The 22,829-nt window shown below is 33.1% G+C and overlaps 1 protein-coding gene across 14 annotated transcripts in view; it reads right to left on the minus strand.

The window, feature by feature from the left end:
* Positions 1 to 22,829, minus strand: part of Mipol1 (mirror-image polydactyly 1) — a 320,736-nt gene that overhangs the window by 144,815 nt on the left and 153,092 nt on the right. For 13 of the 14 annotated variants that reach the window (XM_074068123.1, XM_074068126.1, XM_074068120.1 and 10 more), the window contains one exon: positions 16,908 to 17,015. The exons of the other annotated variant lie outside the window; for it this stretch is intronic. In XM_074068123.1, coding sequence (XP_073924224.1) covers positions 16,908 to 17,015 — 108 coding nt within the window. The remainder of the gene's footprint in view (positions 1 to 16,907; positions 17,016 to 22,829) is intronic. 14 annotated transcript variants of the gene reach the window in all.

Consider the following 22,829-nt stretch of genomic DNA (forward strand, 5'->3'; position numbering starts at 1 on the left):
GTCATTAGTGGTTAAAATGAATAATTTATGTAATAAAATTCAATTAAAATCGTCACTTTTAGGTAGGACAGAAATTTGACATAACTTGGGAATAAAGTATATAAAATGATTCTGAACTTAAAATAGCAAGTAGTAAAAGGAAGTGAAGGTATAACTAAATACCACAATTAACAAAAGAAACAGGATACTAGATTATATGGGAACACTTTCATGAAATATAAAACTACAGTGCATAACTTTGTGAAACTATTAAGGAAGTAGAAATAAAAGATAACACAAATGGCATTCAGATACAATTAGGGTTTGCAAGTTTCAATAACATTTTCTAAAAAAAGGCTACAAGTTATCAAAACTTCCATATATTTTCATTTGAAAATACATGGAATTGTATATATTTAAAAATATATTTAATATGAATAAACAACAGAAGAGCAAAATGTTGGCAATATGCTTTATGTATCTAATTTTAAATACTAAGCAACAAATAATAGAATCTTTAAAGATATGTCTACGAGTCAGAAGGCAAGATTGATTTTCTGAGATGCCTTTTTTGTTTCAGTTAAAATTAAAATCCATGCTGTCTAATCCTTGGAGTCAATTTGTAATTAAGGGGATTTGATGAGAGACCAGGCACTGAATTAATGATAAAATTTAATATCTGTTTTAATGTATCAACATAACAGAAAAACTAACCAACACTGAACAACACAATAAAGTCATTTTGTTATAGAAGTTAGATTATAGCTTTTTTAGTTTGCAAATGTTAGTGTTTTTGAAATAATTGTACATACTAAAGTCTGTAGATGCACTAAGAATTGTTGTCTGAAAGTCAGAACTCATGTCTAAAATACTAATAAAATAAGGAAGATTTGTTTGGTACTGAAAACTACATTGGTAACTATAGTTACTTGTGTTGAAAATCATATATGATTTTTAATGAACTCAACTACTTTCCATATCATGTCTTAGATTAGAAATTTTTAAATTAAGTAGCCAAAGTACATTAGTTGTATCTAAATCTAAATTTTTTAAATATGTTTTTGTATTGGAAGGCCATGGAAGGTTAGAGTTGCAGCTCAGTGGTAGAATGCTGGCCTAGCATTTATGAGGCAATGGATTCAGTTCTCGTACCACACACACAAAAATGTGATGTTTAAAAATCTACCAAATTAAATTTCATATTTTATTTTAGTCCATGATCTGGATTTTGCACTATATAAGACAATTTAATACACTACTATTTTCCAGGTTACTTTAGGGCACAACTATGAGTAGAATTTGGTTACTAGAAACAGCTAAAGCTGAAAGGGAGAAAAATTTCATTTGACCAGCATTCTCTATGTAACATCATCCAACTTACCCCTAAAATACCACAAAAGCACTAAAGAAAGATATAAAATGCACCAAAATACTGGATCAATCTCATATAGAAATCAAGTTGAAAGTTGAGCAGAATAAAATTTAAATCACAGTTGTGTCTTTTTAAAAGCAAAAACAAAAAAAAATCTATTAGTTTAAAAGCAGCCTGGGCAAATGTTTTCTTCCCTACTTTACTTTTCAAACACAACATCTATGTTGGACAAGTTTTAAAATTTAGAGTAAGATATTCTAATTCAGTAGTTTTTAGGCCAGATCCAGATTTATTATTTTGAAAATATTCCTTTGATGCTTCTAATACTTCCTTCTGACCAATACATATTAACTAACAACCAATCAACTGGATTTTTGCCAGGTTTTGCTTTAAAGCTATCCAAGATGCTGCTCTCAACAGTGCATCATGGATACCTGTTCTCCTACTAAAAGTTATAGGTCAAGAAAAAAGAAGGAGGCAATAGGGCAACAGCAGAGCTAAGGAGTAAACAAGTTATGAAAGAACTGTTGATGTAGGGAGGAAGTCCTGGGATTTCGACAGTTTCTCACATATTTCATTTATTTTCAGGTCAACACTCATTTTTCTATTAAAACAATTTCATTCTTTTTACAAGAAAATATATTTTATTTTAATATGTGTGTGCCTATCACCAGTAACTCCATTTGAAACGTATTTCTGGTTTAGCTCCTCCTTTAAGACCCCAAATAATTCAAAAGAACCTACGTAATTTAGGTTTGTTTAAGTGGGATTTCCATATTGTTGGACAATAATTCTGCTGGGGATAACTGTTTTCTGCATGTGGCCAATTTTCCAGGTAAAGTCCTTATAAAGATTCTCTCCCCAGGATAGGGATCCTCTGACTGAAAGCCAACAGCTGGCTTCCCTTGAACAGCGACTGAAGGCTTCTTGGGCCTCTGTCTCTTTTGCTCAGGGATGCTGAGCTTACAATGCCTTCTAAGTTTTACTTTGCTCAGGTGTAGTCATGCATATGTGTGGCTCTCTGAGCAACCAGCTTGTCTGCAGAGGGACATGTGAAGGCAGAAGTCACCATTCTCCAGACTGTGAAGGTAGCAGAAGGCAGGTCTCTGGGGATTAGACTTTTCTTCCTTAGCGAAGAAGCACTGTGACTTCCTATTCTGTGGATAACTCAAAATGATGGCTTGGTCGCATTGTGAATAGTAGATCTATGGTCTTTCAGAAACCACAGAGCAAGAATCTGGAGTAATCTAGTGGAGGCTTGCAAGTGTACAGGAGTTACTGAAATCAGTACTATTAAAACTGTGGCAACTCCATGGATAGAATAGCATTTATACTGATATGAAATTCCTTTCCTTCTTAGACACTCAGAAATGTTAAGAAACTATGTTCTGCAAAAATCTATTGTGAATGATTTTTTGTGATGCTTAGTCCTTTTTGTCTACCAGGGCTGCAAGAAGGAATACCTACTATTCTTCAATTCTGGGAAGGAAGAAGCCCATTCACACTCATTAGTAAATATCAGGGAAAATCTAAAATGTGATTGAGTTCAAATTTGTATCTCTAAGTCTCTAAGTACTGATTGTTGTCTTAAGCTTAAATATAAAATAGCCTAAAATAACCATCTACCATGGTAAAACGTAACCATCTTTTACGTTTAAACGTAAAAATGGCCCTCAAGATGTCTACAGCCATACCACCCTGAACAAGCCTGATCTTATCTGATCTTGGAAGCTAAAGCAAGATCAGGCCTGGTTAGTACTTGGATGGGAAATAATTTCATTGTTCAACCCAAATTCCTTTCCAGTTTAGAACAGAATTGGAGACAGGATATGTCGGTACTAACTAGGCACAGAATGTATAGTAATAAGGCTTAGGTGATATAGGAGACATAACAGGTCCCAAGACAGGCAGTCAAGGATGAAAAAAGGGTTACAAGATGTATCCAAAGCCAGTTCACATAATGATGTTTGCCTGGTATGCTAAAAATCCAGTCCCTAGTGAAATTTATACCTTCATTCTAGCATTTGTGAAAAAAAAAAAAAACAACCCAGCGTTCTATAAAATATATGAAACAGTTCCTGTAGGAATTTTGCAATGTAATTTTAATTTCCATCATTATTTATCACAATAAAATGCCAAATTCATAAAGCAATACTATGAAACTCAAAATTAGAAAAACATCATTAGTAACCAATGTTAAAAATTAAATGAAGTATCATGAGAATTATATTTGTGCTGTCATCAATGATCTCCAAAGAAGTTTCCTACCCTAACTATTACTTATGGCAGAGGTTATAGTTAACAATTCTTTCATCTGTACCTTATCAGCCATTATTGTCTTGATGAACTTGATGAATGTTCATGAGCTTTAATAATTTCAATATACTTAGAGCACATTTAACATAATCATTCATTTTAGAATCCATAACGAATCTTGTCATAGTGTTACCCAATTTGGCATGCAAAAACTGTAAACCTGGTTTAGCTGAGTCTTGCCTGTAAGAAAGATACTACTGAGAAAAAAAATTATTGTGTGGAAAACAAAACCTGGCATTGGAACAGACCTTTGTTAGGAATTAAGGCAAAACGTTTGTTTCTCTTGCTCATAAATATGTGTTGTGTGTGTTGTTTTTTTTTAATATATTGGTTCATTTCTCCACTCTTTTGTAACAGGCTGTTCAATAGCTTTACATTGCACCTGGATGTACACCTATCTCATGATTAGATTCAGCATTCAAAGCCGACTGGCTCACTCCCTTGCAGTTTCCTGATTGCAAATTATCAAAGGAGGATGTGATATATCCTTGTTTTAAAAACCAGACCATATGGTCACTAGCTAGGCTTGGGCTAGACAGCAATACATCAGATTTCTTATAGAAAGAGAATGATTGGGGAATGGGCAATAAAAATGTTTCTTCACTTGAAGATATAAGCATAAGGTACCTATGTCCTGAATAGGACTCCAACTGCCCAGAAAATATAAGCAGGAATTCACAAGTGGGATTGCACTAAATTAAAAAGCTTTTGTACATCAAAGAAAGCAATTACCAAAACAAAGAGACAACACATGGAATGGGAGAAAATCTTTGCAAGCTAGTCATGGATAAGGGATTAATATTCAGAACATAAAAGTGCTAAAAAATTAAATACAAATGAACAAATGATCCAATTAATAAATGGGAAAATGACTTAAGTAGGTAGTTCTCAAAGAAGAAACACAGATGGCCAATAAATACATGAACAAATGCTGAACATTCTTAGCCATAAAAGAAAGGCAAATTAAAACAACACTGAGATTCCATTTCACCCCAGTCAGAAGGGTTATCATCAAGAAAACAACAAATGCCCATGGCGATGTGAAGGGGAAAGGAACCCTTATCTACTGTTGGTGGTAATGTAAATTAGCCCAACTACTGTAGAAGTCAGTATGGAGGCTCATTAAAAAGTAAAAAAAAAGAACTACTTTAAAAATATGACCCAGATACACCACTCTTGGGCATATATTTGAAGAAGTGTAAGTCAACATACAACAGAGATTCTTGCACATGTTTATCAACAGTACTATTCACAACAGCCAAGCTATGTAATTAGCCTAGATGTCCAACAATCAATGAATGCATAAAGAAAATATGGTATATACACACAGTAGATTATTATTCAGCCATAAGGAAAAAAATTACGTCATTTACAAGAAAATGAATGGAACTGGAGATCATAATGTTAAGTGAGAAAAGCAAAGCCAAACTCAAAAAGTCAGATGTGTGGAATCTAGACCTGAAATTATTATGTTTTTGATGATGATGATGGTGGTGATGATGATGATGATGATGATAATAATAATGATATATGAGTGACTATCTGGCAGGGGGAACCAGTGGAAGAGGGGAGGTAGAAAGGAAGGGGTGTCAGGGGTAAACATGATCGAAGTACATTTTACATACTATATATACATATATATATAATATATACATATTGTGTGTATAAGATAGCATAATGAAACCTACTAAATACTACTTGAAAAAGGAGAGAAGGGGAGAAGGGAGAGAGGGGTTAAGAGAGTGCAACAGAGGGGGTGAATATAATCAAAATACATTTTACACATCTACAGAAATATCACAATGAAATCTTTTGTACAATTAATTTACACTAATAATAATAATAGTTTTTTTTTTAAAAAAAGGTTTTCTTGCAGCAGTGCTGGAGATCAAACCTTGTTCATGCTAACAAATGCTCTACCACTGAGCTACATCTCTGGCCCCCCAAATTTATTATACTCTCTATTCTTTAAAATAAGTCTCAGTGTTACATTTATATTATATTCTAAAATTCCTACTTTTACAAAATAATTGCACTCCTCAAAAATAGTTTACATTTTCCTGATGTAAATTTTGCATGTAACTGGAGACAAAGCTTCCACTGTCATCAATGAATGGAATCTACAACACCAAGACGAAAGCTGCTCTAAGTGCCAAGTTAAATGATCGCTTCTGATCAAAATTAACAATTGCAGCATTTGACTTGTGAACCATCACTGCATGAAATTTGATTTAATTCTCAATCCTGTGATAACACACTTTCTTAGTCATCTTCCTACTCTTCTCATTATTCCTTTTCAGTCTCCTTTGTGAACTACTTTCATACACAATTTAAATGTTCAGATTCACTATATCCTTTTTTCTTCTTTTTGGTGTTACTAGGGTTTGAACTCAGGGGACTCACACTGCTAGGCAGGTGCTCTACCACTTGAGCCACTCTGTAAGCCCTATATTGTGCTGTGTATTTTCAAGATAGGCTCTGGAGAACTATTTGCCTGGGTTGGTTTTGAACTGCAATTCAAAATTCCTCCTGAGTAGCTAGGATTACAGGTGTCAGCCACTAGTGCCTGGCTGGGATTCACTATTTCATCTTTTTACTTGTCTTCTTCTAAATCAGACCTCTAAGCGTTCCTATAAGATCAAGTATGAATATAATCTGTACAAGATCTGGTCCATTCTCTTCCTCTGTAGACTATTTACTGACTACTTCCCACTGTATAGTTACTTATGAACTGAGGGAAAATATGCATCCAAGAATACTTATCATGTTTTACTTATGATATTGAAAAGCCAGAAATGATTAAAGTTTTCTAAAACAAGGGATATACAAAGTTATGTTTTTGTATTATGGCCCTGAGATCTATAGTCAATAAAAGAATTGTGTACATCTGTATTTAGAGATCTGTATTCATGATATATTGTTAAGTTACTCCAGTTTTGTTTAAAATACATCCATAACAATACTGAGATTAAAGCCTGGAAATATGGACTTCAGTTGATACATATGCCAAAGTTTGAAACAGTCCTTGTGCCAAAGAGAATCTGATATTCTTGTTCAGGCCTGAGAAGAGCAGTCTCCAACCAAGTATATCTGGGCATAGAGGAAGGATGATTTCTTCCAAGAGAAAAATCAGCTCTGAAGAGCAAAATTTTTGCTGTGCAACATTACTATACTAGGTAAATGTAAAAAGAGAGTCAAGAAAGAAGAAGGAGGGAAGGAAGGGAGGAAGGAGGCACGTATCTATGAAAAAAGAACACATAAATTTTTGAAGCTTAAAGCAATGTAAAGAATATTATACAATGATGGAATGTACATATATAGCCCCAAAAGATGTGCCAGTCAAAAACAGCATAATCTTCAGGTTGACTTGCCTTTTGCTCTCCAAGTCCCATGAAGGCAGTAGAGAGGGAATCAGATGAATATTACATACACAGTGTGAAGAATGCTAAGCTTAAGGAATCTAATCTTTTATAAAATGCTACAAGCAAGCCTGTCAACTTTTGTCTCAAAGAGAGATATTATTTTTAATATATTAGACAGTAAACAAATCTATCTTCTGGTTTGAAGGGAAATATTATCTTTACCTTCAAGGCTATTCACTGAAAAAGGCCCTTTAAAACTTAGTTTTAAAGGTGTGTTAGTGCATCTACGAGACACGTGGGGACACACACACACAGAGAACTGTCTCTCAATATAATTAATTTAAAGGATTCTAGTTAGCATTAGCTTTATAAAAGCTAAAAAGTATCTAAGTGTGAATATTTCACTAAAGTATACCTTTCCTTACACTTTTGCTTATGATTTTGTATTATATATGCTTGTGTATTAACATCATGATATAAAATATAATTCATGCTGAGATGCATGAAAATACTTTACCACGTTGTCAGCTAGGAATATTTACTTATGATGATGTAAATACTAAACACTGAACTAACACAAAGGTGAGAATAATAAATCCTCTCCTTCATAGTAAGAAGTTAACTAAGTAAAAGTAAAATACCAAGAATTAGAAGAAGAGCTAAAAATGTTGAAAGTGATTTTGTCTGTGGAGTCGAAATCAGGAAAGGTAGACGAGGAAGCAGATTGTTTTCTTTCTTTCTTTTCTTTTTTTTAATTTCAAGACAGAATCATTCCTTTTGCGTTGTTTTGTTTTGTTTTAGTCAGGGTCCCACTAGGCAGTCTGGACTGGCCTTGAAGTAGAAATCCTCCTGTCTCTGTCTCGCAATTACTGGGATTACAGATGGGTGCCACTGATCAAAGCCTTCATTGGATTTTTTTATGTGTTGCTGAATAACTTGAATAAATTTTTTGTTTGCCAAATATGGTTCAATATGGCAAAATATTTACACAAAAATATTTTTCATAGCAGTATTCAAAAGAGTGCAAAAGTACAATCAAACTATTCAACTTTAAAGGTAGAATTAAAATTATGGTGTATTTATGCGTTGCAATTAATGTAGCATTTTAAGGGAATATGTGTTAGGGGTATTAAATCTTTTGGAGAATGCTTATGAATGAAAGGTTGCATGTGTGTTATTAAGTCACTCCACAGATACAGTAGCTAGCTGTTCAGTGACTATTATGCACTCAGACATACAGAAGGCCAGGGACAGCTTTCAGCTGGTATATATATATACATGTAACTATTCTGACTGGTCAGTATCTGACTTCTTGCATGTCAAATATTTTTAAACATCATCAGTAGATAAAGAAGAGTACAAAGTAAACAAAAATCACTGAGTTGGTACTAAAATATATATACATATATATACACATTATAAGAAGATGACAAGTATTTCATAAAATAAGCAGGAGAGATCACAGACAAAATGCTGATAGGGTATGGGCTGGGACACACAGTAGCTGGTAAGGTTAAGCTTTCTCTGGGAAGGTGGCATCTGAATAGATTTGAAGAAGATAAAAGTGAGCTTTGTGAATATCTAGGGGAAGTCCTTGGAAGTGGAAACAGGAAGCACAAAGCCCTGATATGAAAGCATGCCTTGTGTCTTTGAGGAACTGTAGTAAGGAGTGCACCTAAAGTCAAATATAACATCAGAGAAGTCAGATCATCTAACTTACATTTAATGGGATCATTGTGGGGGCTGTGCTGAGAATAAAGAAAATCAAGGATAGAAACAGGCAAGAGATGATACAACTTGAAAGACAGTAGCTGTGGAAGTGAGAAGTGGCTGAAGTTTTGATATGTACTAAAAGTAGAGTCAGGAGAATTTGTTTATAGATTGGATGTAGAATGTGAGAGAAGGAGGAATCAAGACTAACTTGAGAGATGTTGACCAAAACTACTTGTAGCATAAGAGGATGCTCTTTTCAGATATAATCTGCAAAATAAACAAGTTTGGAGGTAAGATAAGGAGTTTGTGTAGGAATGCAGCTTAGTAGTAGAGTGCTTGCCTAACATGTGCCAGGCCATGCACTATAAAAAAAAATCAGGAGTTTGGTTTTTGGCATATTAAGTTGGAGGTGATAGGCCACCTTTAACACAGCCTCCAATGGTCCTCGCTTCCAGGTATTCATGCCCTATGCAAGCACCTTCTCTTGAGTGTAAGCTGGACTTAGTGACTCATTTTTTTAAAATAGCTTTTTGTTTTGAAATAATTATAAATTGACATGAAGTTTTAAAAATGCACAGAGAGGTCGCATATACCTTTCACCTGACATTCCCCAACGGTTAACATCTGGCATAATAAAAAATGTGACACTATGCACAAAGTAGTTTATTACAGTATCTTTGGTTTACATGAACTGTGTGTGTGTCTAATTCTATGCATTTCATCACTTATAAGTTGATATAACCATCACTATTGAGGTTCAGAGCTATTCTATCACAAGGATTGCTTGTGTCACCCTTGAACCATGCCCTCAGCTCTTTTTACTTTTTTTTCTTTTTCTTTTTACTTTTGGTTTTCAGGTAGGGTTTCACTTTTCCTGGAGGCTGGCCTCAGACCAAGATCCTATGCCTCCAGTGGAGGAGTGACTACAGACATGTACTATCACATATAGCTTGTTTGTTGAAATGAGACAGCATGAGCTGTCTTTGAACCGTGATACTCCCAATCTCCTCTTCCTGAGGGCTGGGATTATAGACACGAGCCACTATGCCCAGTCAATAAGGACACAGTAAATGATAAATGTTAAGGTCAATTAGGATAGATTAAAAGTAACTTTCATTTTAAGAAACTTGCTGACTATATAATATGATTTTAAAAATATGTACACTCCAAGGGAATAGCAACATGAAAAAACTAAGATCTTTTATGCTCAAGAATTTTCTGATTTAGGGGAAACAATAAATAATCAATTAATATTAGAGACAGAATTTAAAATAAAGTAACAAAAGCAGAGGCCAGAAGAAATAAAGGAATATAACACACTTAGGAAACTCTAAGAAATAGGCAAGGTAATGCCTATGGTTTAGTAGGACTAGAGAGACAGTTACAAAAAGAAAAAAAAAAAAGGAGAAAAGGCAGTTTTGATAAAACTACAGTTTAAGCATGTTAAATTCCATGTTTAGAGGAGGCCTGGATTTTATTCCACAGGTGACAGGAAGCAAGTGAGGATTTTTATTCATATAACCATTCTTGCTCTTCATAGTTACTTTCATTTTGAAATATTAAAGGCATTGTTCTCTTATTCTCAGGATACTTAAAATGTTAAGAATGGGTAATGTTGTGAAGTCAGTGATTATACCTTTCCTTTGTAAATATGTGTTTTCTTACTGTCTGTTTTTAAGGGCATTTACTCTTTTTTATACTCCAGTGTTCTGCAAGTTTCTTTAAAAAAAAATATGATTGTAGTTCATTTGGGATTCCTAGATCTGAGGTTCCTGCCATTTGACAATTCTGGGAAAATTTTAGTCATAATTTCTTTTATCTTACCTTTTCCCCATTCCTGACATTATCTCTTCTGAAACTGAGTAGATGTACTTTAGATCTTTTTGATTTTGTGTCTTAACATCTCTTATATTTTCCATCTCTTTGTCTCTCTGGTTTCCATTTGCATACTTAATCCAAATCCATCTTCCAGCTTACTAATATTCTCTTAAAAACTGTGTGCAATTTGCTATTCTACCTATTTGCTAGGTTTAATTTAATTTAATTTTTAATTTCTATAAATTCAGTCTAGATTTTTCCAAATCCAGTTAATTTTTTTAAATTAGTTTCCTGGCTCTTGTTTCAAACTTCTTTTTCCTCAATGATATGGAACACACTTATATTATATTCTATGAATGATAATTAAAATAGCACAACTATTTGTTGAACTATGATTCTGCTGCCTTTCATTAAAACTGTCTTACTCTCTTATGTATTTTCTAATTTCTCTTTCTGTTAGCTCAGGGTCTTTGAAACTTTATCTATAGGACTTGTTAGAGACAAACTGTAAAGACAATTTGCTTTGTTCTATTGTCTGTGGACCTCTCCAGAGTAGGACCATTTAAATTAAATCCTCAGCTTTTTCGAACCTTACATGTAGCAAGAATTCAGGCTACCTGTGTGGTACTAAACCTGCCTGAAAGCTGGTGATAGGTAACAAATTCTCAGAAGATTTTTTCCCCCTCCACAGTCAAGAAAGTCAAGTTTCCTTGCTTCTTATTTTGTAAGCTTGTCTCTTATTCACTTAAACACTTAATGCTGAGGCCATTTAGAATACTGGCTTTAGGAGAAGATTTCTGCCTGACATCCATTGTTACAAATAGTCTTTATCATGTCCTGTAGACGTTAAAATGGAAGCTCAAATTCATCAAGATCTGACAAATTTACTCAGGGTAAAAGACAGCTGCAGTTAATAATTCGTTACCCACTTTTTTAAAACTTGCATTTTGTTTGGAGGACTTTGCAGATTCCTTATTTTCTTGCCATTTCAATATTACATTTTTATTCTTCAAATAAAAATTATAGTCATCCCTCTTCACTGTTTTTAGTCAGAAGAGTCAATTGAGATATCTAAATGTTCTTATACTTCTGAAAATGCAAGATTCAGTGAAAGTTTCTGACTAGAAAAATGTCATCTGTGTTCCAGAATAATAGCTGATGGCAGTGTGACAAGATTAGAGCTGAGCAAATGAGGACAGAAAAGCTAGTTAGGACCGTACTTTTATTGTCTAGATCATGGCTTTATATCTAGCAGATAAAAGTAAGAATACAACAGGGAAGAATGAACCTCAGCAAAACTGACAAGGCAGAGTACTGAACTGCTTTATGGCCGATAGTTTGAAAACGTACAAAAATTATGCCAATTAGTTTAGTCTACATGCCTAGGAAGATGGTACTACCATTAATTAGTAGATACTAATGAATCAACTGGCAATAAATAAAACATTAAAATTATTCAAAATATACGACTTTATTCTCTCACCATAAAAAGAACTCAGCTATGAGGTACTTAATGCTCTCCCCATAGCTCACTGACTAGGAGGCTCAGTGATGTCACACAGCTCCCCCTGGCACTTCCTCTAAGACTAGCTGCTACAGTTCTATCCAGCAGAGAAGCATTCAAGGTAATAAGGGAAGGAGTAATGGTGGCTGCTTCATCTACCTTTATATCAGGAAAACAAAAAATTTGAAGCAACACTCCTCCTTCTCCTACTTACCCCTGCTGTAGACTCCTTCTGTCTCACTGTTAAAAGAAAGGCTGTGAAAGTATTTAAATTTCCTGCTCAAAGGAATGCAAAGGAGAACATGACCAGAAATAAATGTTAAGTTGTACAATTAATGGTCTCCCACTGAGGTCCTGATTTCTTCCCAGGGAAAAGGCTTAAGAAGTCAAATTAGGCATTTGGTTTAAAATTCACTATATAAGGAGACACTAAGATACCAGAATGAAAGGTCAGACCTAACAGTAATTAGTACATATGTAATAGGGGATGTCACAGAAACATGAAATAGAGAAGAGAAAAGACTATAATAAAACAAACATGGTGCTGGTAGGGATATGGAACATGTAAACTCTCATTCATTACCGATGGGAATGCAAGATGGCACAGCCACTAAGACAAACAATTTGGCAGTTTTTTACAAAGCTAAACTTACTTTTACCACATGACATGGCAACTGCACTTCTTGATAAACTTTTGTTCACACAAAAACCTGCACACAGATGTTTACAGGAGTTTTAGTCATAATTGCCAAACTACTAAGTGACCAGTAAGTCCTTCAGTACAGAATGAATAAATACATGGTAATACATCTAAATAATGGAAAATTAGTTAGCACTAAAAAGAAATGAGTTATAGGCCCTCAAAAATATGGAAGAACGTTTTTGGTATACTATTAAGTGAAAGAAGCCAATAGGGAAAGACTATATATTGTATAACTGCAGAGAGAGGCAAAACAAGGAAAAGAATGGTGGTTGCCAGACGTGAGGGGTTTAGGAAGGATGAACAGGCAGAACATGGGATTTTTCAAATAGTGAAATTATTCTGTATGATACTATAATGATTACTTAATATTACATATTTAACAAAACCCTCTGAATGTGTAAAGAACAATTAAATCCTAAGGTAGACTGTAGACTTTTGGTTAATAATGATGTGTCAAGGTAGATTCACTAACTGTAGACAAATGTCTCACTCTGGTAACAGGATGTTGATATGAGGGAGGCTGTGATTATGTGGAGGCAGCAGATATATGGGATTCTCTACTTTCTGCTCAGTTTTGATGTGAACTAAAACTGCTCTAAAAAGTTTAATAAAAAAAGAATAAGAGCCCAATTATATAACCTATGAAAACTTCAGGAATAAGTAGAAAAAGAGGCTTCAGCAATCAAAAGGAAAAGAATCAGGAGAAAAATGATGAGGAAATAGCAATAAAGAATTATAGGAGAGTGTTTCAAGAGAGAGAGGCCAGTAAGATTGAAGGATGTTCTCCGTGGATCAACTGGGATGTTGAGTATCATAATGAACAATAAATATCACAGATTTATTGACTATCAGAGGTCACTTACAATCTAAGAATGGCTTTCAACAGAATTACACTGGAAAACTCTAATTGTAGGAGGTTAAAAATGTGTGATAAGGAAAATAAATTTAAAATATTAAGAAGGAAAAGAAGTATATATGAACTTTCTTACTAAGCTTAATGTCTATATATTTATGGCTGATTTAAATTTTTTTTGAAAACACTTAAGTCCAAAAATATGTTCTTCAAGAAACAATTTTTTTCTTTCTTTCTTTTTTTTTTTTTGGTAAACTGGGGTTTGAACTCAGTGCTTCATGCTTGCTATGCAGATATTCTTCCAATTGAGCCACACACCCCACCCTTTTTCGCTTTAATTTTTCAGATAGGTTCCTGTGCTTTTTGCAAGAGCTGTCTTCAAACAGCAGTCTTCCTACCTATATCTCCTGCACAGCTGGGATTATACTCACACATCACCACCACCCAGTTTTCTTGTTGAGATGGGGTCTGGCTAACTTTTTTTCTGGGCTCTCCTGCGACATGATTCTCCCAATCTCTATTGCCTGAGTAGCTAGAACTGCAGGCATTAGCCATGCACCTAGCCAAGAAACAAATTTCTTCATATTAAGTGGATGATTTAAGTGAGAAAATTAGTTGTTGTTGTTTTTTTAAGTCCCTCTCAGGGTATATACTACAGTTAGTATAATTTTATTCCTTACTCTGTAGGTATCACTGTGTTTTACTTGGGAAAACTGAAAATAGAAGAAAAAGTGCCATGGCTACACAATTCAGCTACTGTAATTCCTTGTTACATCAAAAAGAATGCTTATAAATAATCACCAAGAAACTAATCTTATGCTCTCCTTTAAAAAATAATTTAGAAAGAATTTTCTGATTGTTGAATAAATAAGGACATTAGTATTTGAATGACATGAGATTATTGGAAAGAATTTCCTTGTTTGGCAACTGTCGTAATCATTATTTTGGAAAGTTCTAAGTAATAAATGACCGTTAATTTTGATTTTCCCCCAGACACATGTCCACAACTATTTCTTTCAGAAATTTCAGTACAATTCAATGAAATAAGGCATAAAATATTCAACTCTTACCCTGCTAAAATTTAACTTCATTAATGATAGTAAAAAGGATACTATTTATGATAAAATATTAGAAACATATTGAGAGACTGAAGGCTCTTAAGGACAGTGACACTTTTTAAAAAATGCTCCAAAATTCATTTAATCACTAAATATTAAATCAGAAAAAAAGAGGCATATAAATGGGTTGTAAAAGATAAGCTGAATGTAGACATCTTATTCGCCAGATAGGGTAACAATAAACTTTCTATCCATAACTTACATGACAGCAAAAAGATACAAAACACTATAAATGTCACTAAAAATAACATTCCTATAAAGAATACTTTTAAAAATGTGATTTGGAATAAATAGTATTTTAAACCTAATTTTAATAATAAATTTAGGTTTCCTAAGGAAATGTTATGAAATAAGCAAAAAATGATTTAAAGTCAGTGTCATGCACAACAGACATTTAAAAAGAATTTAAGTGAATAAAGAGGCATAAGAGAGACTGAGTTGATAAGAGTTTTCAAAAATTAATTCTTCCTCCTCTGTTTAATCTATGATGAATTAAACTGGTTTTAGTTAACAAATGAAGTTACCATGGATTAAGAGACAACAGAAAATACGAGATTTTTATAGGAAAAGAGCAACTATAAAAGATTTTAATGTAGTATTTCTGTTAGGAATTAAGATGAGCTATATTTACATGTTACTTGAAATGTTATACTCTAAAGAGATTTATAAAATATAAATCTCTTTGTTTTTGTCTTGAACTTCCATTTTTCTTTGGATCTATTTATTTCCTTCTAATTTTAATAAGCTCTTAGAAATGTGTATCTTTTCCTTTCATAAGTAGTAGCCACCATTTAATTAAATTTAACATAAACACGTGATCAAAAATGCCAAGATAAAGACTGTACAACTCCCACATATTTATCAAACTAGCCCTGTTGTAAAAGGAAAAAGTTACCACATTGAGCACATGAAATCTGTCTCTTGACACTGATAATAAATCAGCATGCATTATAGAAGACACTGGTAAAACAATGTTTCCATTTTGCAAGTACACATTTTAAAAATTCTTACACTTAATTTTCACAAAATAGCCCATCCCTTGGGGGGTAATTAAAAATATTCATAGCAATCTGTAATTCTCTCTTACTTATCTTTCTGGTCTATCAATAAATTCAATAGAAAAGAAGAGAAAATGCATTCAACAGTTATAAAGTTACAAGTCTATCAATAAGAATTTCAAAATAGAGTTAAATACATTTTTAGGAAAATCTAACTTCTACCAAACCTCACACTTTCTGGATAGATTAATGTATTTTCCACATCAAAATGTTCCTCAAATTTGGGGGATGATTTTTTTTTCCAATTCTGGTTTAGAGTTTACGCTGTTATTACCATGATATTTCCCTATAACCTGCAACAAAAATGAATTTAATGCAATAAGATTCAATACAATTTTTTTGGTGCAAATCTTTTCTTAGTGTGCAATAAAAATAATGATGAATCTTTTGTCTGCCTTAGATGTTTTTCAAACTTATTAGTGAGAATGAAAGCACCTTGAGGGTAAAGACTATTGCTGTTGCACAGGTACAATAACAAAAACTGGGGCAAAGCAAAAGAGTGGAGATTCACATGCATTTTAAGAAAAAAATATAATTAGTAGAGACAAAATAATGTACTTCTTGGTGATTGCTGGATTGGCTCTACAATGACAGAATTTGTCATTGTTTCAAGTTCCAGAAGAATACATTACTTTTTTTTCCTCTTTTGCTGTAACACTGTAAATATTTCTTCAATTCTCAAACACATTCACATAACCTTCAATGAACGTCAGTTTTTTTGGTTACTAATATTTACAACTCATTTAAAAATATTATAATAAATACAATGCAAAGAAAAGGCCCATGATCTAATATTTTTTTCTTTTAGTGTGGTCATTTTTTATTAACTATTAAAGATAATAACTTAAAACAAAAAAGCAATGAATATGGACAAAGTGTTACTCATATACCACACTCAAAATTCAGAAAATATGCTGTTTTCACGTACACATACATGAAATAAAATAATACCATAGCAGAAGGGTGCTGTATCTGTGTTTAAAGAAGGGGTTGTTGGCAAACACCACAGCTCACTTCTGCTGAAATGTACACAACTGATATATGCAGCACAGAAAGCTGGCACCAAGGGCTTACAACCTTAATTTGCCTGCAAGAAGGAACGGAGATTTACCTTCAGAGCACGTTCTTGATTGTTTTCAGCAGTCAGATGTCTCATGTTGTTTGCTGAAGTCTGGTTCTGCTCTTTCAGATGATGAAGCTCCTGCTCTAGCCGTTTGCACTGCCACAGGGGAAGAATCCCATTAAGTAAAGGAGTTATAGCATTTTTTTAAACCAAGCCATATGAATTAATGTAAATAATACTACTGTATTCTCTAAAAGACAAGGGTTTCTTTTGCAACAAGAATGGTAAGTTAAAAGTAATGTTGAATACAAACAAAATAAATTATTTACAGTATACTTTGGTAACTCAATTAGAATTTTCAGTCAGTCTTATTAATTTAAATTTTATGTCATAAAAATACTTATTTTAATAAAATTAAGGTCAAGTGATATCCAAAATTATTTTCTTCACTAACAAAATAGTTCTGGTTAGATATGTTTGTTGAATAAAAGCATGCTTTTAAAATTCACACTGGATTCTTAAGAAACTAAGATATTCTATGATCAACTTTTGTTAATTTTTAAAAATAAAGATTATCAAAAATAAACTTTAAGAGATATTTCAAGTAATAGGTATCTGAAACATCTTACACAATAATTATTCATGTTATAAACTGTACAACTTACAAGTTATAAACTGTACACTGTAATTAGGAAAGTATGAAGTTACATGGGATACTGGTTAAAGGAATAAAATACTAAACATAAAAAAAAACCCACTCATTTATTTTTAAATTAGGATATTTAGGTAACAACCAATAACTACACTTATTGAAAATCTGGAAAAATTTCTTCCTAGATTATTTGACAAATGGTTAGTGAACATAATGAATAAAAAATCATGTGTTTTCATTATATAAGCAAGAGGCAACTACAATCCAAGTTGGTGTTTGCTAGCATTAATTTCTTCTGCCTCTGGTCTCTGTGACAGTATGTAGTCTGTATCAGTATTTCCTAATTTAGAGTGATATATAAATTCTTTTAAAACAAAGCCTTAACAGAATCCTGGAATTTATTTAGATTATACGATACTTATATACAAACGTAAACTTGAGTACATATACCTCATGTGTACAAAACAGTTACAAAACCAAAACATTTATAAATTAAAGTAAGCACACATTGAGACATTTCAAATCAATATTAATTTATCACTCAGTTCGGTTGAAGTAAATTCCACAAATATGACATAGCTCTGGCTGAATCAGTGACTGATACTTTTTTAGCCTTGTCCATTCCACTATGAGCTATGTGACAACTTAACTCATGTATCATATTTTTTTTAATTACATGAAAACTTTGTGGCATGTGTTATCTAACTTTTATTTGTAGGGGACATGTGACTTATAGTAAACTTGATCTCTGTACTTATTTTTTAGTTCATATCAAAATATTTAGTCACACAGTAAAGATAAAAATCATAAATAATGAAAGTGAGTAACACAGAACACTGTCACAATCTTGTAGAGATTTTCTCTATAAGAATTATCCTGCACATGTCCATTTCATTTTAATACAAAATTATTAAGTATAAAAATGGAATGATGAACTATGACCTATGAGAATTCAAAAGCAGAGTAGGTACTTGGAGAAAAATGTCTCATGGAACAGATAACAACAGTTTTGGATATATGATTTTGTAAGTTGAAACTGGAGATAAAAACCTATAAAAGAGAAGGAATGAAGATAGAGAGGAAGCAGAGTCAGGAGTTGTCTGACCACACTGAATTGACCCTAAAAATAGACATTTTTCCTACCTACATAGTACAAATATAAAAAATAATTCACTTACATTTGCTTAAGAATAAATGTTGAATTTATTTTCATTTCTTTGTTAGGTTTAAATTTAATATTGACCTGAGATTCAAACTTGGTGAAACAAACAACTTCTTTCAAGTGAATAAAAAATATATTCTTCACTTGATTATGTATTTGAAAGTTTAACACACTCCCCATGATGAAATATTCTTGAATAATTTTATACCCCAAAATAGGAATCACTGATAATGATAAGCACAGTAAAAATCCACAGACCACATACGAATTTGGGCACCAGTTTGACTTTCAACAATTTGAGTTAATAGAAAATATGAAAGAGACTGGCTATAGTGCCTCATGCCTGTAATCCTAACTATTTGGTAGGTGAAGACCAGAAGAATGGTAGTTCTAGGCCAGCCTAGGCAAAAAAGTTAGTGAGACCCCATCTCAACCAATAAGCTGGTACGGTACCATGTATTTGTGGTCCTAGCTGTGTAGGAGGCTGTAGGCAGGAGGATTGCAGTCTGAGACTAGCCCTGGGCAAAAACACAAGACTCTACTTAAAAAAATAACTTAAAAAAGCAAAAAAGGATGGGGGACATGACTCAAATAATAGAGTGCCTGCCTATAAAGCATGAGTCCCTTAGTTCAAACCCCAGTACCATGGGAAAAAAAAGAGAAAAGAAAAACATGGAAGAGTATATAATATGAGTAAACAATATATAATGGTCATATATAAAAAAGAACACTCAGGAAAAAGATGGGCAGAGTTTAAAAAGAATATTTCAAAAATCTACAAATGAAAACTATAGTCATTGAACTTATCTCAGTTCACTAACAATGCTTGCAATTCATATACACATTGAGTTGAAAATATGAGTGTACAAATTATAAAAGAAAAAGACAAGTCTTAGATCTAATATGACCAGTATGCGTTACCAAATGGGAGTGACGTAATATTGCAGGAGATCATAGCTATGACTTTTCCAGGTCTCATAATCAGGAATAGCATAAAGAAGGCAAAAATAAACCTACTTCTAGATATATTGTTGTGGAGCTGCAGAACATCAAAGTTAAACTTAAAAACAGAAGTTAAGGAACCACTGAGAAAGTAATTGCTATTAGACTAATAGTGACTTCACATTAGCAAGAATAGATGCCAGCCTATAATAGGATAACAACTTCAAAGTACCAAAGAAATAATGTTTACCATAACAGTTCTTTCCAGTGAAGATTAGAAAAGCTAAAAAAACATGTTTACAGGCAAAGACTATAAAAAGAACTCAAAAGGTGTATCTCTGAAAAAAGCAATTGAACCTAGGTAGAAAGCTCAGGTGATTTGATATCTACTAATTCTTCTTGGTAAACATTATCTTATGTAAACTGTGCCAGAGAATAAAATAGGAAAAATCCTTTTATGGGTCAAATCTAATCTTACTAACAAAACTAGAAAGGATAGCCCAAGGAATGAAAAATGCGTATCAGTCTCACATAGGAACATACCAGTGAACTGAAATAAATACCTGTAAATCAAATTAGAGAGTCTATTTTTTATATATACACATATACACAGACAAATAAGTATAACCAATATAATATATGTGATAATCAATTAGGGCTTCCCACACTAATGATATGATTGTACTACATTAGAAAACTGAAATACCATATTACCACATATGGAAAAAGCACATTTGTAATTTTACAGAAGGAGGTAGGACCTTTTAGAAAACTAGGGGTAAAACATAATATCCCTAGTGTCATTAGTATATCTATCAAATGTTTTTTATTAGTTATATGTTAGAATAATTTATTTTAGGTCAGGAACAGGAGTATAAGGATGACCACCAGTAAAAGGAAAAAAACTTTTTTGTGGTTATACTTTCCAAAGTATATATATTCAGCATCTGACTACTTCCCACTGCCTCCCATGTCACCATCCTACTCTGACCCACCTCATCTCTCCCCTGCAAAACCCAATAACCTTCCAACTAGACTTCCTGCTTCTGTCCTGACCCTCTTAATAGTCTATTCTTAATATAGCAGAAAGAGTTAACCAATATTAATGTAAGAGAAATCATGCTGCTTCTGTATTCAAAACCCTCCAACAACTTTCTATCATACTTACGGTCTTCTTGCCTCACCTACTAGAGGTCTATATCAAGTCTCTTAGTCCAGACTGCCGTATTTAAAGGAGGAGAGTGAGGAGAGGAACAAGTTAAATGACACTACAGACAGGTAATGGAAAAAACCTGAAAAACTTTACAAAACTAACTCAGTGTATCTAAAAATATGATACAACATTGGAGGGTAGGGAGGATAAACTAAAGGGGAATCTACTATAAGTTAAAAGTGCTACATGTATAAATTAAAAGTACTAATCTGTACCTAGTGATTCTTATTTAGATACAGCTCTGAAACAAAGAGGAAGCTGAAGAATTCAGAGGGTGACTGGAGAGTTGAGATTCTTGAAGGCAAGAGGCTGTGACAAGTCAAAGGCAAATATGAGTCTCAAATATGAGACTGGGAGCTGCAAGTCTTGTTCACTGGAAGAGTTCACAGAGCTGCTAGGGATTAAGAGCTGAACTCAAAATCTTAATATCAGCTTCTGGGTGCATTGATAGCATAAAATTCCAACAGTCAACATTCAGAATAATACACTTTTGACCTGAGCACCTAGAGTTATAAGTGAAGAAAGACTTTGAAAAACAGTCTTTGAGAGATTGGAGTCAAAAGATTGCTTTTCAGGGCATAGAGCCATAAGCTTCAGGTTTTGAAAGCCCAGAGCTTCTTCTCACCAGAGCACTTGAAAATATAAGCCTCTGGCTTTAAAAGCGTTATGATTCCATAACTTCTGGGTTGCCAATTCAGAGGTTGCTCCTTGTTTATTTGTGATTTCCATCCAAATGGAGCAAAAGGACCTTCATTCAGCTATTTTTTTAACAACATTATGATATTTATGACAATTAAACTGGCTGTTTCACAATATAAAATTGTTGTTATCTTTGGTGTGATGATACTGTGTTTAGATTTTTTAAGTTAATATATTTCAGAGATACACAATAAAAGTTATAGATGAAAAAGCTAAAGAGAAAAAAGATTATGTCTTGAATTTTCCTTAAAATAATAGGAAATGAAAGGGAATCATAAAAATTGGGGATGTGTGTTTGATACAGTGTCTCGCTATGGTATCCACTGGCTTTGATGACCTCATGATCCTGCTACCTCAGTTTACCTCGTGCAGGGATTCCAGGTGTGCACCACTATGTCTGGCTCCAGAATTTTAAAAACGTAGGTACATAATTGCCTGCTATAATGCAGGATGAAAATATTGTAGGAATTCATAATACTTAGCTCTGCAAGTTTACTGATAGGAAGGAAGACAGTAAGTTTGCCACTAATTCTACAATTCAAGTGAAAAAAACTTGTAAACATAAAAGTGATGATTTTTTTTTAAAGACAAAGTTACCCAGGGTGGATTTGAACTTGCAATTCTCTTGCCTCAGTCTCTCAAATGCTGATGTGCACCATCACGCCTGTCTGAAAGGATGAAATTTTATAACATGAATTTGGTAATTACTTACTTGAAGATATTTAATTCCCTCTTATTGACCATTATGAATTCTGAAGAATTATATCAAGCCAGTAATACATTGTTATGATTCTGTTCTCTTCACTTTCTGAAAGATTAACTTGCCTTCATTTTTTAACAAAAAGTTCTGCAATATTATGTAAGTTTTTAACAGCTGCTGTGGGTCACAAATCATCTTGTTCATATTACAATCAAATGACATCTCACTTGGATGGTATACAACTCTTTCTTTTGCAGACAAAAATAATATTAGACTCTTGCAGTCAAAACAGAGAGCAAACTTTGGTGCCAATGTGAATTATGTACTTTGATGTTTGGAAGCACTTAGGGTTGAATAAATAACTTTTAATACCCTTTCATTTAGAAAAATTGCTAAAAATCACTTCAATTTACATTTTACAATAATAAGAACAGAACTTTTCTCATGTTACAATAACTCAAAATAAAGAGTTCATAAATTCAAAAAGATGACATTTCTTCAAACCCTGGAAAAATATCAACAACTTCACTTAGATACTGGTAACAGGTTTACAAATAACAAAGATTTTTTTAAAGAAAACCAATAATTAGATAAATCTCTGA

Source organism: Castor canadensis, chromosome 3 (genome assembly GCF_047511655.1).
Source record: "Castor canadensis chromosome 3, mCasCan1.hap1v2, whole genome shotgun sequence".
NCBI lineage: Eukaryota > Metazoa > Chordata > Mammalia > Rodentia > Castoridae > Castor > Castor canadensis.